This window comes from Coffea arabica, chromosome 8c (genome assembly GCF_036785885.1).
Source record: "Coffea arabica cultivar ET-39 chromosome 8c, Coffea Arabica ET-39 HiFi, whole genome shotgun sequence".
Classification (NCBI taxonomy): Eukaryota; Viridiplantae; Streptophyta; class Magnoliopsida; order Gentianales; family Rubiaceae; genus Coffea; species Coffea arabica.
In genome coordinates this window covers 39712581-39731159 of record NC_092325.1, presented here as the reverse complement: position 1 = coordinate 39731159, position 18579 = coordinate 39712581, and the positions used below count along the sequence as shown (strand labels likewise).

At 37.0% G+C, this 18579-nt stretch overlaps 1 protein-coding gene across 2 annotated transcripts; it reads left to right on the top strand.

The window, feature by feature from the left end:
• The first annotated feature begins 856 nt into the window (after positions 1-856).
• LOC140013212 (uncharacterized) lies at positions 857-11050 on the top strand. Of its 2 annotated transcripts, none has more exons than XM_072062362.1 (8): positions 857-8472; positions 8612-8838; positions 8943-9153; positions 9618-9922; positions 10006-10089; positions 10195-10326; positions 10499-10535; positions 10800-11050. In XM_072062362.1, the coding sequence occupies exons 1-3, from the start codon at positions 7944-7946 to the stop codon at positions 9012-9014; spliced, it is 828 nt and encodes a 275-aa protein (XP_071918463.1). In that variant the 5' UTR covers positions 857-7943; the 3' UTR covers positions 9015-9153; positions 9618-9922; positions 10006-10089; positions 10195-10326; positions 10499-10535; positions 10800-11050. The 2 variants fall into 2 exon arrangements, with proteins under 2 accessions (XP_071918463.1, XP_071918464.1); XM_072062363.1 differs by having other exon boundaries at positions 10775-11050.
• The last annotated feature ends 7529 nt before the right edge of the window (positions 11051-18579 follow it).

The window sequence follows — 18579 nt, the reverse complement described above, 5'->3', positions numbered from 1 at the left end:
CCCTTAGGAAATATAGTAGATTATCCCTTGGTGACCTTCCTACAAAACTATCACCTGCTATAATTGCTTCTGCCAAGTTATTGGAAACATTTGTCTTCTTTTTTTTTTTTAAGTAAAATGGTAAATTTTATTAATATCAGGAAATCAGGTTACACACAGATTATCTTATCATCACTAATACACTCCTCCTTACAGCATATTCCTGAAAACTCTACAAACACACGCTATATCAAAATTTTGGTAGGGATCCCCAACTCCACTACAAGAAAACGGGCTTTTTGCAACGCTTTTGCTGTGGCACAAGGAGAAAGTGCGGTAAATAAGCAGCAAATTTCAATTTGTGCTGCAAATTTCACAACGGTTCCTAATTTTTACATAAAAACGACATAGTTTTAATATAACCCATAAAAGAAAAGAAAAGAAAATAAAGCCCAAAAAAAGGGGGGAACAAACGATCCTTTCTAAAGATAACTAAACACCTAAATACCTAAATACCCAAAAATCTGATCCTTTCCAAAGTCTGAAAGCAGACAACCTAATTCCACCTCTCTCTCTCTCTCTCTCTCTCTCTCTCTCTCTCTCTCTAAATTCCCTTTGATTTCTAATGATGCAGTAGAAATACCTTCGGTTCCTAATTCCTGGTCAATTAATTTTTGTGTTTGTTTCTTAGTTTTATATCTGCAGTAGAAATATCAGACCAAATTTTCTTTCAGTTTTAGGTCATTTTTCGAAAGGTGAATAAATTGGATATCCTTGGTTGGATTTGGTTCTCTATCGATAAACCAATTGTAGCTCTGAGACAACTCAATCAACAATTCTACGAGCTCTTCTGGTTCAAAGGCAAGGTAATTAAGCTCAATTTCTTTGTGATATTTTCACTTTACTCATTTCAACTTGTGCTATTTGCTATCGATATTGCTAATTAAATTGCTCTTTGACATTCCGTTATTTGTCTCCTTCTAAATTTCTGGGGCTATCTGGTATCATACTTAATTTGCTTGCTTTTTTATCCTCTTCTCTTACCTGCTTTGGATATGCCGCATCGTATGCATATGCCGTTTCTTTAGTGGCTTTAGTGGCTGTCTCTAGTCTTGTCTTGTCACTTGTGTCAACGAGTCTGCATTTCTTCAGAGGCCAAATTGAACAGCGAACACTTTGTTTTGTCTATCAGTGGAAGAGGTAAATAGAGTATTAGAGTGATATTTTCTCATTCACTCAAAAAAAAAAAAAAGGCAGATGTTTTTGTCCTCTGTAAAGACTAGTAAGCTAAGAGGAAGATTGGGAATTAAATCCATTGAGTTAAGAGTTCAAACTCGAGCTCTTTTCTTCGGGTCATAAGATAAACATTAATAGAGGAATTAGAAATTTGGCCTAGTATGTGTACGTCCCTTTTCCTATTAAAAACGTGTGTTTGATGGGAGATTATATAGAACAATTTTTTAAAAATAATATCATAACACTTTTTATAGTGCGATATATGTAAAATAGAAAGATGATTTAAAAAATGCGTTATAATGCAATCAATTTTTTTTTTTTTTTGCAAATTAAAACATACCAAAATATAAGAAGCTTTTCTTGAGGTTTTAGCTCAGTCAAAATTGTGTTTTTTTGGGGGGAGACTTTGAAAAAATATTATTATAATATGTAGTATATAATTGATGTATGCGTAATGAAAAGATGAGTAGAAAATGTGTTCGGAGATTTTTTAAAATCTAAAATGAAGTATTTGACTAAGTGCAAAATCCAATAGTTGAACCCCTTTCGGTTCTTCAATCATTTTTGCGAGTCTTTTATTTCAATTATTTCATGAATCGTTTTTTCTAGTTGATTTCTCTTCTTTTTCTATTTCTATATATTTTAAGGGCACAGTAAGAGGAATTTAGTGATTAGTAATGGTCAACTTGAGTTATTTATGCTTTTTTTTTGGGTTAAGATGGAGAACGACTATATGATTTTTAAATGTGGATTTTAATGGATTTTTTCAATTATTTGAGACTTAATGTGATTTAAGGTGGAATTCTAGAGTTTCAGTTTGAAAATTTGGACTTCTGTGTAAATTGTTATGTTGTCATGCATTTGTTACTTCTCCTTTTTTTGGCCACTTTTATCCGGATTATGTCTTTTTCAATACAGTAGACAAGTTCTTGTACATAGTTGAACAGCAATCTAACTATCTGAATTGCCCATAACCATCATTTTTATCTGCCTAGCAATTGTAGCTTGCTAGCAATTAAATGTTCTACCAAGTTGCAATTAGGAATTTGTAAGACAATCTAGCTCCCCTGATTTATCTATGTTTCTTTTTCTTGCAAACAGAACACTAGTTTGCATATTGACATAAATTCACCACATTCTTTTGGCATTGAGAAGTTGGGTTAACTGTTAACATCGCATTCCACTATGAGCATAGCAAACTGGGATGCACATGCTGCACTTTATTTTTTATTTTTTTTTTGCATGTTAATAAATTTGCTATTTTTCAATTCTGTTTATAAGGTCTCTTTTCTTGCCTTCTCAGTCTTGTTTCTTATAGAATGGATGATAGGTCTTGGATCTTTATTGAAGACCGAGTCAATAATCCATACTTTGAAAAGTGTCTGAGTGACTTCCTTAAATTTGCCTACAAAAAGAAGGAGGTTGGGAGTAGAATATATTGCCCATGTAGGCGATGTAAAAACTCAGAACGAAGAAAGGAAGAAACTGTGCATGCACATGTAACAATGAAGGGGTTTTTGACCACTTATACAAATTGGATTCATCATGGTGAAGATCCATGGGACTTCAATCAAGAAAATATGAACAATGGAGTGTTTAGGCACATTGAAAATGATGACATGAATGAATTGATACACGAAACACTTGGAAGAACACTTGAAGAGAATTCTAACATAAATTTAGAAGAACTTAGAGGAGCCTGTGATGAAGAGACTAATAAGTTTTTTAAGTTGCTGAAGCATGCCCAAACAGAGTTATACCCTGGATGTAAAAATTTTACTCTTCTATCATTTGTCATCAAGTTGTTGCATGTCAAGTCTCTTTGTCGATGGAGCAACAACTCAATGACAATATTACTGGAGCTTCTCAAGGAAGTTTTTCCTGAGAATGAATTATTTCCAAGCTCTTATCGTGATGCTTGGAAGATTGTTAAAGACTTGGGTCTTAGCTACCATAAAATTCATGCATGCCCCAATGATTGCTTGATTTATTGGAAGGAGACAGAACATGAAACCTTATGATGTGAGACGGATCTAGACAAACACCAAGTTGGGATGTTTGGCGGAACTTTGACCCTTCTAGAATCACAAGCCACGAACTAATGAGATTCCTTAACCCACGACTAGCAAATTTAGTGAACCAAAAGTATAGATAGAAGAACGCCACAATCAAGGAGACTACTTGATTGATAAGTTCGATGAACAACTTGAGATTAATTCTCAAGTATTCAAAGAGGCTCTCTTGGAAAGAGAAAAGTGAAAACTCACAATTTTATTGATGCTCAAAACTGATCATGAAGGTCTCTTGCCTTGGCTATATATAGCCATACAACTTGAAAACCTAAAGTAACTTGGGAAAACCCTAACTCAGTTAGGCTAGGCCTTTGGGCCAATTCTACTACTCAAATCCACTATCTAATGGTCAGCTTATAATCGATCTAATGAAGGCTTTTAAGCTGGCCCAACATAACCCAATAAAAGCTAATTAACCAACTTAAGTAATGGTGAGCCTAGACTCTATAAATCGGATCCAACTCAACATGAGGTCTTGGACCGAATTTATTCCTCGCAAATAAAATAGAAATCTGGAAAATAAACTACTAACTATTACTAAAAGATTCAATCTCTTGCAGCCCAAAACATGGCCCATAAGCAGCCCATATTTCGTATCATTCCCCTCCTCTTGAAAAAGATTTGTCCTCAAATCGTGTTTGGAAATGAATAGTACTACAAGAATTGGCAGTATGAAACTTCAAATCTCAACATATTGGCTCTCTTAGAATGAATGATACTTGCATACGTCATGATTATTGTAATTCGGTGCACGTGTCTCTTGGTCAGCTTGAAAATGCTCACAATCTGCCATGGGAAACTCAAGGCTTGACTCCAACCACTCCAAAGCTCTCTAATCAGTCCTGTGTCATGAATGGTCGAATTTGGACCTACACAATAAATCACACGATTAGCATTTGTAGGTATAAAATCACTTGACAGCTTACCATTCACATTCACAAGATAAGGATCTTCATAGTGATGCTCAATCAGGTTAGAACAGTCCCGGACATGATTTTGCAAAGTTACAAAATTCATTGCAAGTTGTTGTTGGTATGGCCTATCTTGCACAAATGGAGTAAGATCGAGATAGGCAGCTTCTGAACCTTCAAATTGAAGAATAAAATCAGGTTGTAAGGAATCAAAATTTGGACCAATGAGGAAAGAATTATCACTAACGAAATAAAAAGGAAGTTTATAACAAGTTTCAAGTGTAGAAACTCCCTTTGAAACTTCATTATTCCTCCCAACAAGCAAATCAGGCTCATGGTTGAAGTTGAACATCAATGGATGACAAAGGGATACAACACCTAAGATGCAAAATCCATGAAAAGTTTGATATTCACCAATGGATTTAGGCATAGAACATGCCAAGATCAATTCAATTTTTCCTTGCTTAACCTGCATAAAAGTAGAAACACTAAACAAAGTAGAGTTAAGATCGTTAGAAAAAACATATGATCTCACATCCTTTCTCGCAATCAGCTTACTCTTAGAATTTTTAATCTCTTTCTCATGCTCAGTAGCTGACTTTTTCCCCTCATTATTCTCAACCTCTTTCTCCTTTTCAACTCCTTCGAATTTTACATCTTCAGTCACAATTCCCTCATCTAGCTCTTTTTTCATACTATAACGCTCTTGCTCACTCTTCATGTATGCTAGATCAATACAAAGTTGCTTAGAATTAAGCGACACAAGCCTGGTACGACGGCCATTAAATGTGAAGGAATACTTATTAGTATATCCATCATATTTGACTTCGCGATTAAACATCCACCATTGTCCCAACAGCACATGCGTCACTTGAATGGGAACCACATCACACAACACCTCATCCACGTATTGACCAATACGAAAAGGAACAAGTGTGTGCTTAGTAATCCAAATATCACCCCTATCACTTTGCAACTTGTAAGGTCGAAGATGATCAATGGTTGGAAGATTCAATTTCTCAACCAAGACAGTACTTGCGAGATTAACTTCACAACCCTTATCAATGGTTAAGCTGCAAACTTTATCCTTGATATGGCAACGTGTATAAAACCAATCATTTTTTTGAGCTTTGATGATTTCCAATTGCTCAGTTATCTCACGCAATGCCACAGTATTTGCTCCTTTAGGCACAAGATGGTGAAGCTCCAGTTGAGCATTCGTTTGTCTCATACTTTTATTACCTGCAAAACTCAACAAAAATTAGTAGAACAGTCCTCACTCTCTCCCTTACGTGTTTCACTCACTCTCGTATATCCTCAAGTGTTTAGAACACTCTAATGATCTCACCATTCACTTCCAAAACCCTTGATTGCCCCCTTGAAGAAATCAGAAATTTCCCTCAAGTAGTTCAACCAAACGTCAACCAAGTTTGTCCCCAAAAGTGGTGTATGAGAATCTGGAAATTTGAAGTCTAAATGATGACTCAAAACAGCAATTATACAAGCAAGAATTTTTTCTGGAATTTTTTTTTTGATTTAGTCCGCAAAAGGGTGACTCAAATGTTGGGGAAGTTTGACTTCGACAAGGACTCTAAGACTAGATCAGGACGGACTCCTTTTGGACACTTTTAGCAATATGCAAAAATGACTCAAGATACCAATTTGTGGTGTGGACAGAACGCAAGGTTCGATTGACACAAGAACAAGATGGCGGAAATTTAGTATCCTAGAAGGACTTTACCCACTTTTTGCTTGCGGCCGAATTTTCTTTGGAAGTTGGGATCAATTTTTTTTTGTGGGTGATTTTGGGTTATGGGTGTTTTGGTGTTGGCGGCTGGTTTCCCCAATTCAAGCAAGGGAAGTCTGAAGTGGACAGCTTTGGTGGTGGCTAGGGTTTGCCCTAGCAAATCCAAGGCGGTTTGGGTTTCCTTTGTCAAGAAGGTTGCCTATTTCAAGAAGGTTTCTTATTTCTTATGATCCAACTCTGGTTCCTCTTTCTTTCTTTCTCTCTTTTTCTTTTGTGCAACCAGAATGCTTTTCTTTCTTTTGAATTTCGAATCCCACCTTCAAGACACAAGATTTTTGTGTGGTGTTTGTACAAAGGTCAGCCGCAACTCAAGATCAAGAATGGAGGTTTGTTTAGTTTCAAGATTTCAAGTATCAATCCCCCTTATCAAGATATGTATCAAGGGTTCCAAGAAGCAAGGCAAGGTTATTCAAGAATTCAAGAACTATTGTAATCAGCTTTTTTATGGAAAACAAAACAATATTCCTAGCCCTCATGTTCAAAACACTTCGGTATTAAGAAACAACTAGCGACCAGAATTTTGTTTTTCGCCTCTTGAATGTGTTTCTTTTCTTTTTTTTTTTTCTTTTGGTGGTTGCTTTACACAACCAGAACGACTCAACAACACAATGAAAAGACTAAGATCTGGTCAAAACAGTAGCAAGAGATGACAAGACAGATTGCATGCAAGAAACAAGATACAAGAACACAACGACGGCACAAAACCCTAGCGGCTGGATTTTTTTTTTTTTTTTGACTCTAAACCAACACAAAACTTCAAGAACAATATAACAAGACACCAAAATAAGAAAGAAACACAAGTTATAAATTTTTTTTCGGGATGAACAGTACCACTACAGTAGCGATGAACAGTATCGCTACAGTGCGGCCGGTGAACAGTATCGCTACAGTAGCGATGAACAGTATGATGCTACAGTACCTTTTTTTTTTTTTGAATTGACACACAAACTGATTTGAAACAAGAGTATGTGACTCGAAACACAAATGAAAAGAAGGATATAACCTGGTGGTTGTCGACTATCTCTGATTACCAACTGATGTGAGACGGATCCAGACGAACACCAAGTTGGGATGTTTGGCGGAACTTTGACCCTTCTAGAATCACAAGCCACGAACTAAGGAGATTCCTTAACCCACGACTAGCAAATTTAGTGAACCAAAAGTATAGATAGAAGAATGCCACAATCAAGGAGACTACTTGATTGATAAGTTCGATGAACAACTTGAGATTAATTCTCAAGTATTCAAAGAGGCTCTCTTGGAAAGAGAAAAGTGAAAACTCACAATTTTATTGATGCTCAAAACTGATCATGAAGGTCTCTTGCCTTGGCTATATATAGCCATACAACTTGAAAACCTAAAGTAACTTGGGAAAACCCTAACTCAGTTAGGCTAGGCCTTTGGGCCAATTCTACTACTCAAATCCACTATCTAATGGTCAGCTTATAATCGATCCAATGAAGGCTTTTAAGCTAGCCCAACATAACCCAATAAAAGCTAATTAACCAACTTAAGTAATGGTGAGCCTAGACTCTATAAATCGGATCCAACTTAACATGAGGTCTTGGACCGAATTTATTCCTCGCAAATAAAATAGAAATCTGGAAAATAAACTACTAACTATTACTAAAAGATTCAATCTCTTGCAGCCCAAAACATGGCTCATAAACGGCCCATATTTCGTATCACCTTATGTTCAATTTATGATTCCTTATGTTCATATTAGCAAGTTGGTAATGTTGGTTTCATTGGGTTATAGTTCCTTAATATGTATATGTTCTTTGTGTTTGCAGATTTTAGAAACTTAAACTCCAAAAGTAAGATGATACAACACTCTCTTGCTGAATTATGTGATTGGTTTCTGAAAAAAGCCAGTAAAATTAATCATCTTACTTAACTTTGCCTTCAAAAATCAGAAGCTGCTTTTATAGGTTTTCCATGGCACCAAGTATGAAGGGGCCCCGCAAAGTTGTTGGGCCAATGTCCGGAGCGCATATTGAGTCCACTAATAGTTTGAACCCTGTTTCACAGTCAAGCTCTCAATCTTATCAGACTTGCCCCAATCATTATTCAAAGCCTCCAGCACATAAATTCATTGGAGCAATGCCTGGAATACGCATAGACCCTACATCTAGCTCAAACTCTGTTTCTCGACCTAATTGTCAAGTGAAATCACATGACTCCAATTCAAATTCAAACTCAGCTTCTAGCTTTATTTCTGCTTCTCAGTTCAACTCTAAAGCCAATTCACATCAGTTGAACTCCAAGGCTGATTCTCAACTAAATTCCCATCCTAATTCACATATCGGTCAAGGCTTTCATTCTCAACCACTAGTAGCCCATCGTGAGCAACCAGATTCCTTTGATAACAATGATTCTGAAGCTGGATCAGGTTCTTCATATGATTCAGAAGACATAGATGATGTCTTTGATGGTACTTTTGATGATGATGATTCTAGTGAAGAAGGTCGGTTGGAAAAGAAAAGATTACCACAAATAGTTTTGAGTCTAGCATTCCTTATTACAAGCTTTGTATAATATTCATAAAAAAAATTATATGAATCACAATTTCTTCTTTTGTATGTGTATGTGTTTTTTGTACACAGGAGACAATAGTGGTAGAGGACTAGCCAGACGAAGTGCTGGTTGGGGTGGTGGAAAGAAATTGGAGTTAGTTTGGAATGCACGGGGCCAAGTAATTGGTCCTAATGCTACACAGTATATAAGTCAAGTAGGAATCTTAGTAAAAGATGGTAATAAATTACCACTCACGTACACAGATTGGAGGGCCATGCCTGAAGGATCTAAGGAGAGATTTTGGGAAGATATTAAGGTATTTTGACTCACTATCAAAGTTAGCAACATTTTTTTTCTTTTTATTTCATACAATCTTGTAGCTTGTGAATGTTTAAACTTTTGTTTTGTAATTTTTGATAGAGAAATACAAATATTGATGATACATGCAAGAAAGTACAAATGATAAGGGTCAGCAAATTGTGGAGAAATTGAAAATCAAAAGTCAAGAGCATGTATTTCACTCCTTATAGGAGGCACAGGTCATGGCTATTAGCACACTATCCTGCAAGAGTTGAGGAGGATCAATGGTCTATTTTGATTGATTATTGGAGCTCAGAAGATGTCAAGACATGTATTTATTGTCACATCTCTTTTGCTTTTGAATTAAATTCTAGTGATACTATGATTTTGATGTGTTGTTAACTACCTTTTTATGTTTTGTACATAATTAGAAGCAAAGCAAGATTAATAGCAAGAATCGAAAAAAATAAAAGATGTCACATCGAACAGGGCAAAAAGATCATGTGAACCTTAGGGAAGAGGTATATTAAATTCTAATGCTTATGTTTCTAGCAATTTTTTCTGGAAAATAGTCTTATTTAGAAATATTAACTCTTTAGTTTGTACATTGAATATGTGGCAGCTTCGGATTAAAACTAGAAAAGAGCCTTTGAAACTAGACGTTTTTATTCATTCAAGACAAGGAAAACAAATGGATGAGTTGACTTCACAAACAATTGTAAGAATAGCTTTTAGTCACTTTTTATTGGTTTTACTTCATAAATAATTCTTTCTTCTGTCTGTTTTTCAATTTAGGCAACTATGAATGAGGAAATACAAAAACTGCCAGAGACATCCAGGGATGATAATTTTGTGAAAAATATACTCTATGAAAATATTCTTGGACCTGAAAAACCAGGTCGTCTTCGAACTTATGGGGTAGGTGCGACACCAAAAGACGTGTATAGGATGTCAGATAACATGAATGCTGGACAAAAGAAAGCATTAAGAATGCAGTGAATGAGAAAGTGGAAATCATACGTGGTGAACTACGAGAAAAAATGAATTCGAAATTGGCAGATTTTAAGGAGGAGTTGATTGCTCAATTTGAAGCAAGAATGGTTTGGGATAACTATTTGGTTAAATATTATAGTTTTTCTAATTTTTTTATTGCTTTAGTTACTATTGATCTTTGTTCTTCCAGAGGGCATCCACATGTGACTTGGCATCACTCCAAAGAAGAGAAATGAATGCAGCAAAACAATCTCAAATTTCGGACTCATTAGAGGTTGTATATTAATTCATACAATTCGATTTTGTGTACAAACTCTCTAAAATATCAGCAGCTATGGCCTGATTTTCTTTTCTTCACACTTTGTTGATAATGTAACAGGTTGGTGATAGAATGAACAGGGAAGTTGGAACAAATGATGCTGAAATGTACAAGGAAGTTGGAACAAATGATGCTGAAATAAACAAGTGTGAAATGAATAAAAAAGTTTCTTCAATTGCTGATATTCTTGAGGTATAGTATGCGTACTTTGAGTTGGTCCTTCTATAGAAGACCAATTTTGCTGAGTTCCTTGTTGATATTGAATTGTGCATGACTTCCTTGTTGATGACTATTTGTGCATGAGCTCCTTGTTGATATTTAATTGACTAGTCTTTTGTTATACCATAACCATCATACAAAGAAGAAAAGGAGCAGGACTACTTGCAAACGACTTGCTTGAGGTACTGGAAAAGTTTCTGGAAATAACTCTATTCTGTCAAGTTTTCCATTGAGTATTTGTATGATTGGGAAGACGAGCTGTTTTTGTTAACATTTAGCCAGCTATTTATGGGACATAATGTAGTAGAAGTGGTCTTAATTTTCAGTGTCTGTGAAAAGGTTGAATTACAAATTCCGTTTCAGTATCTATTGTTATATTAACGTTTTCTTCATGCTTAATGGGCTGGGGTTATTTGAGCAGGGGACTAATAGAATACACTTTGCAGCCCTGGACTTGATGGTACATTGGAAGCACGCGGATTGGGAGATATGAAGATGTTTTTGAGAGATGTATGATGAAGTGTTGTACTTTTGAAGACAAGCACATTTTGGAATATATAAAACATCTTGTAATTGGAGCGAACAATATTAAATGATAAAGTTTGTAGAATTTGACTAAAACAATGTATGATACTTTATTCTAGTGTATTGTGGAACTATATTTTGTTATAATATTCGATTTTAGGATATTTGAGCATGATAATTATTGTACCATGAAAAAATTGATTTCTGGTCTTTATATTGGTGACTTTTTTGCGACGCAAGTTTTTGTCGCATGACATTGTGGACATTTTGTAGCGCATTTTTTGTGCCGCAAGTAGAGTGGTAACACTCAAATTGGCGTTGCAAAGAGTGATGCAAATGCATGCGACATGTTGAAAAATTGTGTCGTTTTCTTTTGTAACGGCTACTTTTGTGACACAATTTAATTCCGTCGCATTTGTGCCGCAAAAAGGTTTTCGCGGCGGTTTTTGGACTTTTTGCAGCATATTTCTGGCGTCGTGAAAAGTCAGTTTTCTTGTAGTGCTCCCTTACTGCTAAAGCAGTCCTCTTAATTTGATTGCAGAATGAATCCTTTGCCCAGTGAGGAGCAAGTCAAGGAATTTCACAATCCCAAGAGAGTTTACTTTTAAGTACACCACACATGTTATGTGATCCATACTTTTCTCAACTGTTGCTTTGTTGATTACACTACTATCAAGTCCCTCTTCCTCGATTTGTCCATTATTGCTAATTTTCTTTTACAAAGTAGCCATAGGGTAAATGAGCATCTTGGTATATGATTTTTACTCCAAGCCAATTTGTACCATTCCATAGTTGGTTTTTTACATCTGATTGCCTTCAAAGCTGATTCAATAGAAAAAACACCACTACCACTTGCAGTCCATCTAGTTTGATCTTTGTAATCTGGCATTGGAACAAAACTTTCAAGTATTAATTACTTTGACATTTTCCAACCTTGAGGCCACTTCCATTTTCCATCTTCAATACACCTAGCCATTGCATCTTGAGAGTTGCACCCAAAGCAGCGTAGAAGATTTTCTGAAAACTGCAATAATAGTGATCCCATGGAATGCCATGCATCATACCAAATATTTGTTTAATGAGCATTCCCAATTAGTATATTCTTGACACATTTGTTGATTTGACGTATGAAATTACTGACCAACATTATTGATTCCATCTCTGGTACTAGGGCATGAAATTTGGTGCATGTAATATTGGTAAAAGACAAAGATATGTTGGTTTCATGCATGCTGATCCAGTGTAAATAAAGATGCACAAAGAGAGATTCTACTGATTAGATATCGAGCCAAATCATGATCCGCACACGAGTCCAGCGGCTTGCGAGCCGATCGCAATTAATTCTGAGTCAAAACTCAAGTTTGGTTAACATCGAATTCAAGTTGAACTCAATCTGATCAACTCGAATTCGAATTCCAAAACATTTAACTCGTTAGTTCTTGAAGTAACTCAATTTTATATATTTACATTTTTTATTTTAATAGTAAAATTATATAAAAATTGACAGGGTGTCGAGCCTGTGTAATAATAATTACCTACTCAAGAAAAAAATATAAATTTTGCATATAGCGGTGAGTAGGGTCAAATCCACAGAGACTGGGAATAATTCGTTTCTTTTAGAGTTCAACGCATGGGAGATTTTTGGAAAATATAAAACAACTAATTAACTAACTAATGAAACAACTAATAGAAATAGACAAGAATTAATCAATAACCAATACGACTCTAGCCAAAGGTGCAACTTTTCAGACACGGTCCATTCAACTGATCATCGATGCAAAGATAATTCAATTACTCATTAACAGATTGGTTATAGTTGTCATACACGCGATAAACAACCAACCTTTCCTTACCTTTTCTATAGTCAAGGTACGACCATTAACTATTTCCCTAACCAATTGACAGGTGCCGAACCTGTACAATAATAAATACCTACTCGAGAAAAATACAGATTTTGTATATAGCGGTGAGTAGGGTCGAATCCACAGGGATTGGGGATAACTCGTTCCTTCTAGAGTCCAGAGTATGGGGGGTTTTGGATTGAGTGCTAACTAAATAAATTAACTGCAGAAAATAATTAATTAAAAGAAATAATTAGAGAAACTCTAGCCAAGGGTACACATCAGAAATGGTTCATGCACTGATCATTGATGCAGGAATAATTCCAACATTTATTAACAGATTAGTTATAGTTGTCATGCACGCGATAAACAACCAACCCTTCCTTAATTTATTGATAGCTAAGGTACGACCGTTAGCTATTTCCCTAACCCAAAAACAACCCCAGGTACGACCGTAGGATTTAATTTCTAGGTTGCATTAATAATTAGAAAGGCCCAATCCTGACTAACAAACACGCTACGAGGGTTTATTTAAGCCAGATCAAATATTCCCCTGACACAATTCCAATTATGCCAGTTGCTACTGGGATAGAGATAACGAACAATTACGGATTCAATTACCCCTATATAGCAAAATAGCATGTATGAATAATTAATTATTGCGCACTAATCAATCATCCACACGCACTATAACGGTTAAAAGCAGGAAACATATGAATACCAATAAATGAAGGAGGCAATTAAAATAAATTAGATCTCACAGTAATTATTGAACCAAATCTTCAGTTGTCCCCTTGACTAGAAACACTTAACCATGCCTCATGAGAAAATCTCCCCGTTGGGGAATATTGTCGAACACCTGGCGTGTGTCAGAGGCCAGTCTAAGGAAAGAAAGAAAAGAAACTAAAACTAAACTAAGAACTATTGATTCCCTATCTCCCGTACGTTTCTTCCTTTTTAAAGCCAAAAGGAAGTCTAATGCTATCTCTAGTGGTCCCCACACCAAATTCAAAGTCTTGTACGTTTCTTTTCCTAGAGTCCAAATGACTCATGCTTCTTATCCGTGGTCCCCGCACATGTGGACACAACCTCCAAAGTACTTCTTGCTCCAAGTCTCTTACGTAGCTTTCTTTGAAAAGCCCACATGACTAAATGCCTTGCACTAGCTTGTGGTCCCCACCAATTCAAGAGTCCAAGGTCCTTAGAAGTCTCCATTTTCCCATAAAGTCCCTCCTTTTTGGTAATTTTCTGCTTTGTTCCTGAAATTAAACCCCAATACCAAATATAAGTAAATATTAATAATTAAAACAATATTTGGCAAGAATAAAAGGGGAAATTAATAATAAAATTACTAACAATTAACACCCTATCAATTCCCCCCACACCTAAATCATGCTTGCCCTCAAGCATGGGAACAACAATTGAACACCAAAATTTGACCATGGCTGTTACTCCAACTACCATATTGCCAAGACACCAAGAAAATCATATATCAAGCGACACAGGTCAAGATCCAAGAAAAAAATAACCCCGGTTAGCATCTGAACTACCAACTCCTCCAATTTAAAGCAAACTAATCTAAGAAAAAGGAATGGTTGCTCACATTTATCAGCAAATGGTCCAACTATTAACCAAAATCTCGACATTAAGATCACAAACCGGCAAGCTGACTTATTCACATACTAATACAATCTTTATTTTTTTCTTTTTTCTTTTTGTTTTGTTTTGTTTTGTTTTTTTTTTTTTTGTTTTTGTTTTTGTTTTTTTTTTTTTTTGAGGAACAAAAGACTTAGTCTATAGCCCTTAGAGCCTTTTGACGCGAACTCCAACATTTGATAGATGGAGGAGCCCGGTTACTCAGCTCCAATCGCTACAGGACCACGCACTCATAGTAACTACTACCTTTTGACGCGAAAATCGACACTTTAGGTGAAGATCCCCGGTTACTCAGTAGTAACTACTAGCAGAGTACAGTCAGCTCTTATTTACAATCATACAGTACAATAACTAAAAATAACACAAAAATAACAGCAGCCAGCCTCAAATTTCCAAATATGGAGAACTAAAATTAATAATTGGACCAATTCACATGAAAAATGCTAACAATCATTCCCCATGCTTAGAAAAGTTAACCAAAAATAGGAAAAGTTAAGCAATTATTGATATTCACCAAAGAGATATTCCTGAATTCAATCACATCAACTTGATACCTTTTTATTAATAAACTTGGCAATAGGAGAATTAGAGACAACAATCCGGTATCAAAACTTGGTATGCATATGAAGACTGACCACTAGAAAAAAGAAAAGAAAATAAACGAAAAAGAGATGAATATCAAACTTAAAACAAAGGAAAAACCTTTAGAAACTAAAAATAAAATACTAGCACCCCAACTAATCTCCCCCCCACACCTAAATGACACATTGCCCTCAATGTGATAATGTAAAAGCAGAAGGAATGAGAGGGACGACGGTACTTCCCTGAAATCATCAAAATAGGGACGGGGTCACAGCGGCGGTTGAGGTGGAAATTGAGGTGCAAGACCCGTATGGTACATAAACACTCTAACAATGATGTGGGTCGAGGGGTTCTAGACAATTCAATAACAACTACAACCACCAATAAGGACAATAAGCAAGTCAATATCCACTAATGTGTCCCACTTAACAATCCGACCAACAATAGAAACTGGTGTCCCAGCAAATGTATTAAACTAGTAAAGCAGAAGTCGCACCCAAGGGTAAGGCAACAATCAAGTGAGTAAACAATATTATCCCGCAACTGGACAATTAAATGCAAAATGCGTCCACCCAAGTACTCGACAAATGTCCCACCGGTCAATTTCTCCCAACAATAGCAAATTGTTCCCAACAAGTCAATGAAAATCAACCAATGGCAGTAACCAAACAAGGGACACAGGTGCCGCGAGAGTCAATAGACAAACCCAACAGTTATTCTACTAACGGCACAACAGAAATTCCATGCAAAGTAGCACTTCGTCACAGCCCAAAATATTCCAACATATCACGTCAATGGACTCAATACAGAAATCAGCAAAATAGGACTCAAGTGATACCAAAAATGACCCCAACAAAGCAGTGAATTCAACCAATTCGAGCAAGTGAAACTCAACAAATGTCACCAATTGGACAGTCAACTACCCACATCAAACGCTCAAAAGTAGCACTTGAGCCACGGAACTAGCAATTCCAGCAGTAACCAAATAGAAATTGAGAATTAATAATTTTAAGTAACACTGCAACCAGTACCACTGGTGCTCAGACAGGAAAGTATTAAATCAACGACAGCAACTCAACCACAAGAAATGAACCTTCAAAATAAGTAAGTGACTTCAAATAGAAGCCACAATTATAGGCAAAAGATCTCAACCAGTACCACTGGTGAGTCACAGGGAAAAGTAATCAAGCGGCCAATAATTCAATAAATAACAGAAAATACCCCCACTATGGCAGCAATTAAACCCAATTCTGTCCAAAAAGCACCCCCAGAATATGCCTAAATCACCCCTGCTATTAGCCATAAAGAAACTCAAACACAGGGTGGACTGAAACGACTCAACCAAAAACGCCCACTAGGCACAACTCACTTAATTAGGCAATCCAGAACACAGGATTATCAGATGTTAAACAACTACCATCACCAGTACCACTGGTGAGTGCATAGGGAGAAATTAAAGCAAATAACCAATCCAGTGAACAAAATAGATTCGAACACCCAGACAGCGCCAAAAATGAGCGGACATTAAAGTCAGAAGCAATGGTCAACTAACTCCCAAATCAACCCCAAAGAATGCACCAATTTGACTCAATTGTACCAAAAAATAACCCCAGAAATTCCCAAATTACTTCCTGGTTTCAGCCATCACAAAACCCCCGAAAAATGTGCAAAATCTAGCAATTGACAAACCAGGAAAACACTAATCGAAGAGGAAAATACAATACCTCCACCTGTCAATTTGGACAGGTGGGAATGGCTCGAGTAGCGGAGCAGCAACAATGAAGAGGTTGGGGTAGAGTGGCGCGGGCTGGTCTGGTTGTTGGCGAAGTTGACACTTGGCGAAGGTGATGGCGGCGAGCGGCAATGGCGGCTGGCGACAGCTCCTGCAGCGGCGGCGTGCGATGGAGGGGGCTTGTGGCCGCGCGAGGAGGGAGCTGCGTGGGCTGGGCAGAGCTAGAGAGAGCAGAGGGAGAAACGCAGCGGACAGCAATTGGACTCCAGCAGCGGTGGCTCGCGGCGTCGGCGCGCGCGTAGAGGAGAATAAAAGCTTGCGCCTGCGGCGGCCGTGGATGGTGGCGTGCGGCTGGGGGATCGAGGAAGACGGTGGCGCGCGGTTTGGGGAGCACAGCGCTAGGTGGATGGTGGATTTGATGTGCGGCGGCGTGTGGAACAAAAGAAAAAAAAGGGGCGAACAGAAGCAGCGGGAAGAAGAAAGAAGAAAGAGAGAAGAAGAAGAAAGAAAGAAAAAGAAAGAAGAGAAAAGAAAGAAAAGAAGAGAAAGAGTTTTTTTTTTTTTTTTTTTTAATTGAGAAACCTAGCTACGGTTGGAAAAAAAAAATTTTTTCTTTTTTTTTATTTATTATTTTTTAATATTTAATTTATTATTATTAAAAAAAATTTTCTTTTTTTTTTCTTCTTCTTTTTTTTTAATTAATTGAATAAATGAAATAATAATACTAGTTGTCCTATATATATATATATATATATATATATATATATATATATATATATTTATTCGAATCCTTACCTTTCCCGCGAACGTGACGCGGGCACGTCATGAGGGCAGGAGAGCTCCCAGAAGTTTCAGAATTTCCTGATCGTGAGCGTCCTGCACATCACCACGCGGGCACGTCATGAGGGTAGGTCACCTACAAATCAGCAAAAACGAAAATTAACACCCAAAATCAGTCAAATTCAAGGAAAACAAATTTAAACTAACAAATAAAATCAAACAAACAACTAAAAGAAATTGGGTTGCCTCCCAATGAGCGCCTTTCTTTAATGTCTTTGGCTAAACATGGTCATGTTTTGTTCATGGAGGATAAAATCTTGTGGCTCGTCTCATTGCTTCATCCTCTACATAGTCCTGATAGCCCTCATAGATGGAGTAATCTTTGAGCACACGAGCTACGGTCTTCCATGGATTAGTTGATGGTGCCAAATAATCAAGCAGTGATCTCAATTTTTCCTCCACCCCTCCATAAAGAGCACTCAACGGTTCAAGATATTTGACCATAGCTACTCTTAACTTATTTCTGCCATGAGACTCAAAAACTTCCGGTATAACAAAATCAATTTCATTAACAGAAATCATGGAATAAGAGTTAAGAAAATGCGGGTTAGGGAATGGAGGTGGTGTCACCACATTTGATGATTCTTCACTGGATTTTTTCACTTCAATGGGTTGCGGTTGGGGTTCCATTTCTTCATTTTCGGCTTCTTTTTCACCTGCATCTGTAGATTTCTCATTTTGACATTCTTGCATCTCCTCATCCTTGTCCTTAGGGATCACAGGCTCAGGCCCTTGAACCTCCTTGCCACTCCTCAAGGTCATGGCACTCACATTTCTCGGATTTAATTCAGGATGAGATGGCAATTTACCTTGGTTCTGGGAGTCCAAACGGTTGATTGCTGTGGCCATTTGACTTATCTGATTCCTTATATCCTGTATTTCGGAGTCTGTCCTTTGCTGATATTGCATAATGGTTGCCTCCGTCCTTTGCTGATGTTGCATAATGGTTGCCTCCGTCCTTTGCTGATTTTTCGCCATGTCTGTCATCACTTGTTTCATCATCTCCTCCAAAGATGGCCCAGCGCTTGGGGCCGGAGGCGGTCGGGGTTG

Bases quoted from the DNA above. Each gene is read 5' to 3' on its own strand.
- LOC140013212 (XM_072062362.1), top strand. From the start codon at position 7,944: ATGGCACCAAGTATGAAGGGGCCCCGCAAAGTTGTTGGGCCAATGTCC. The intron at 8,473-8,611 runs GTCGGTTGGAAA...TTTTGTACACAG, and splicing joins TGATGATTCTAGTGAAGAAG to GAGACAATAGTGGTAGAGGA. The intron at 8,839-8,942 runs GTATTTTGACTC...AATTTTTGATAG, and splicing joins GATTTTGGGAAGATATTAAG to AGAAATACAAATATTGATGA.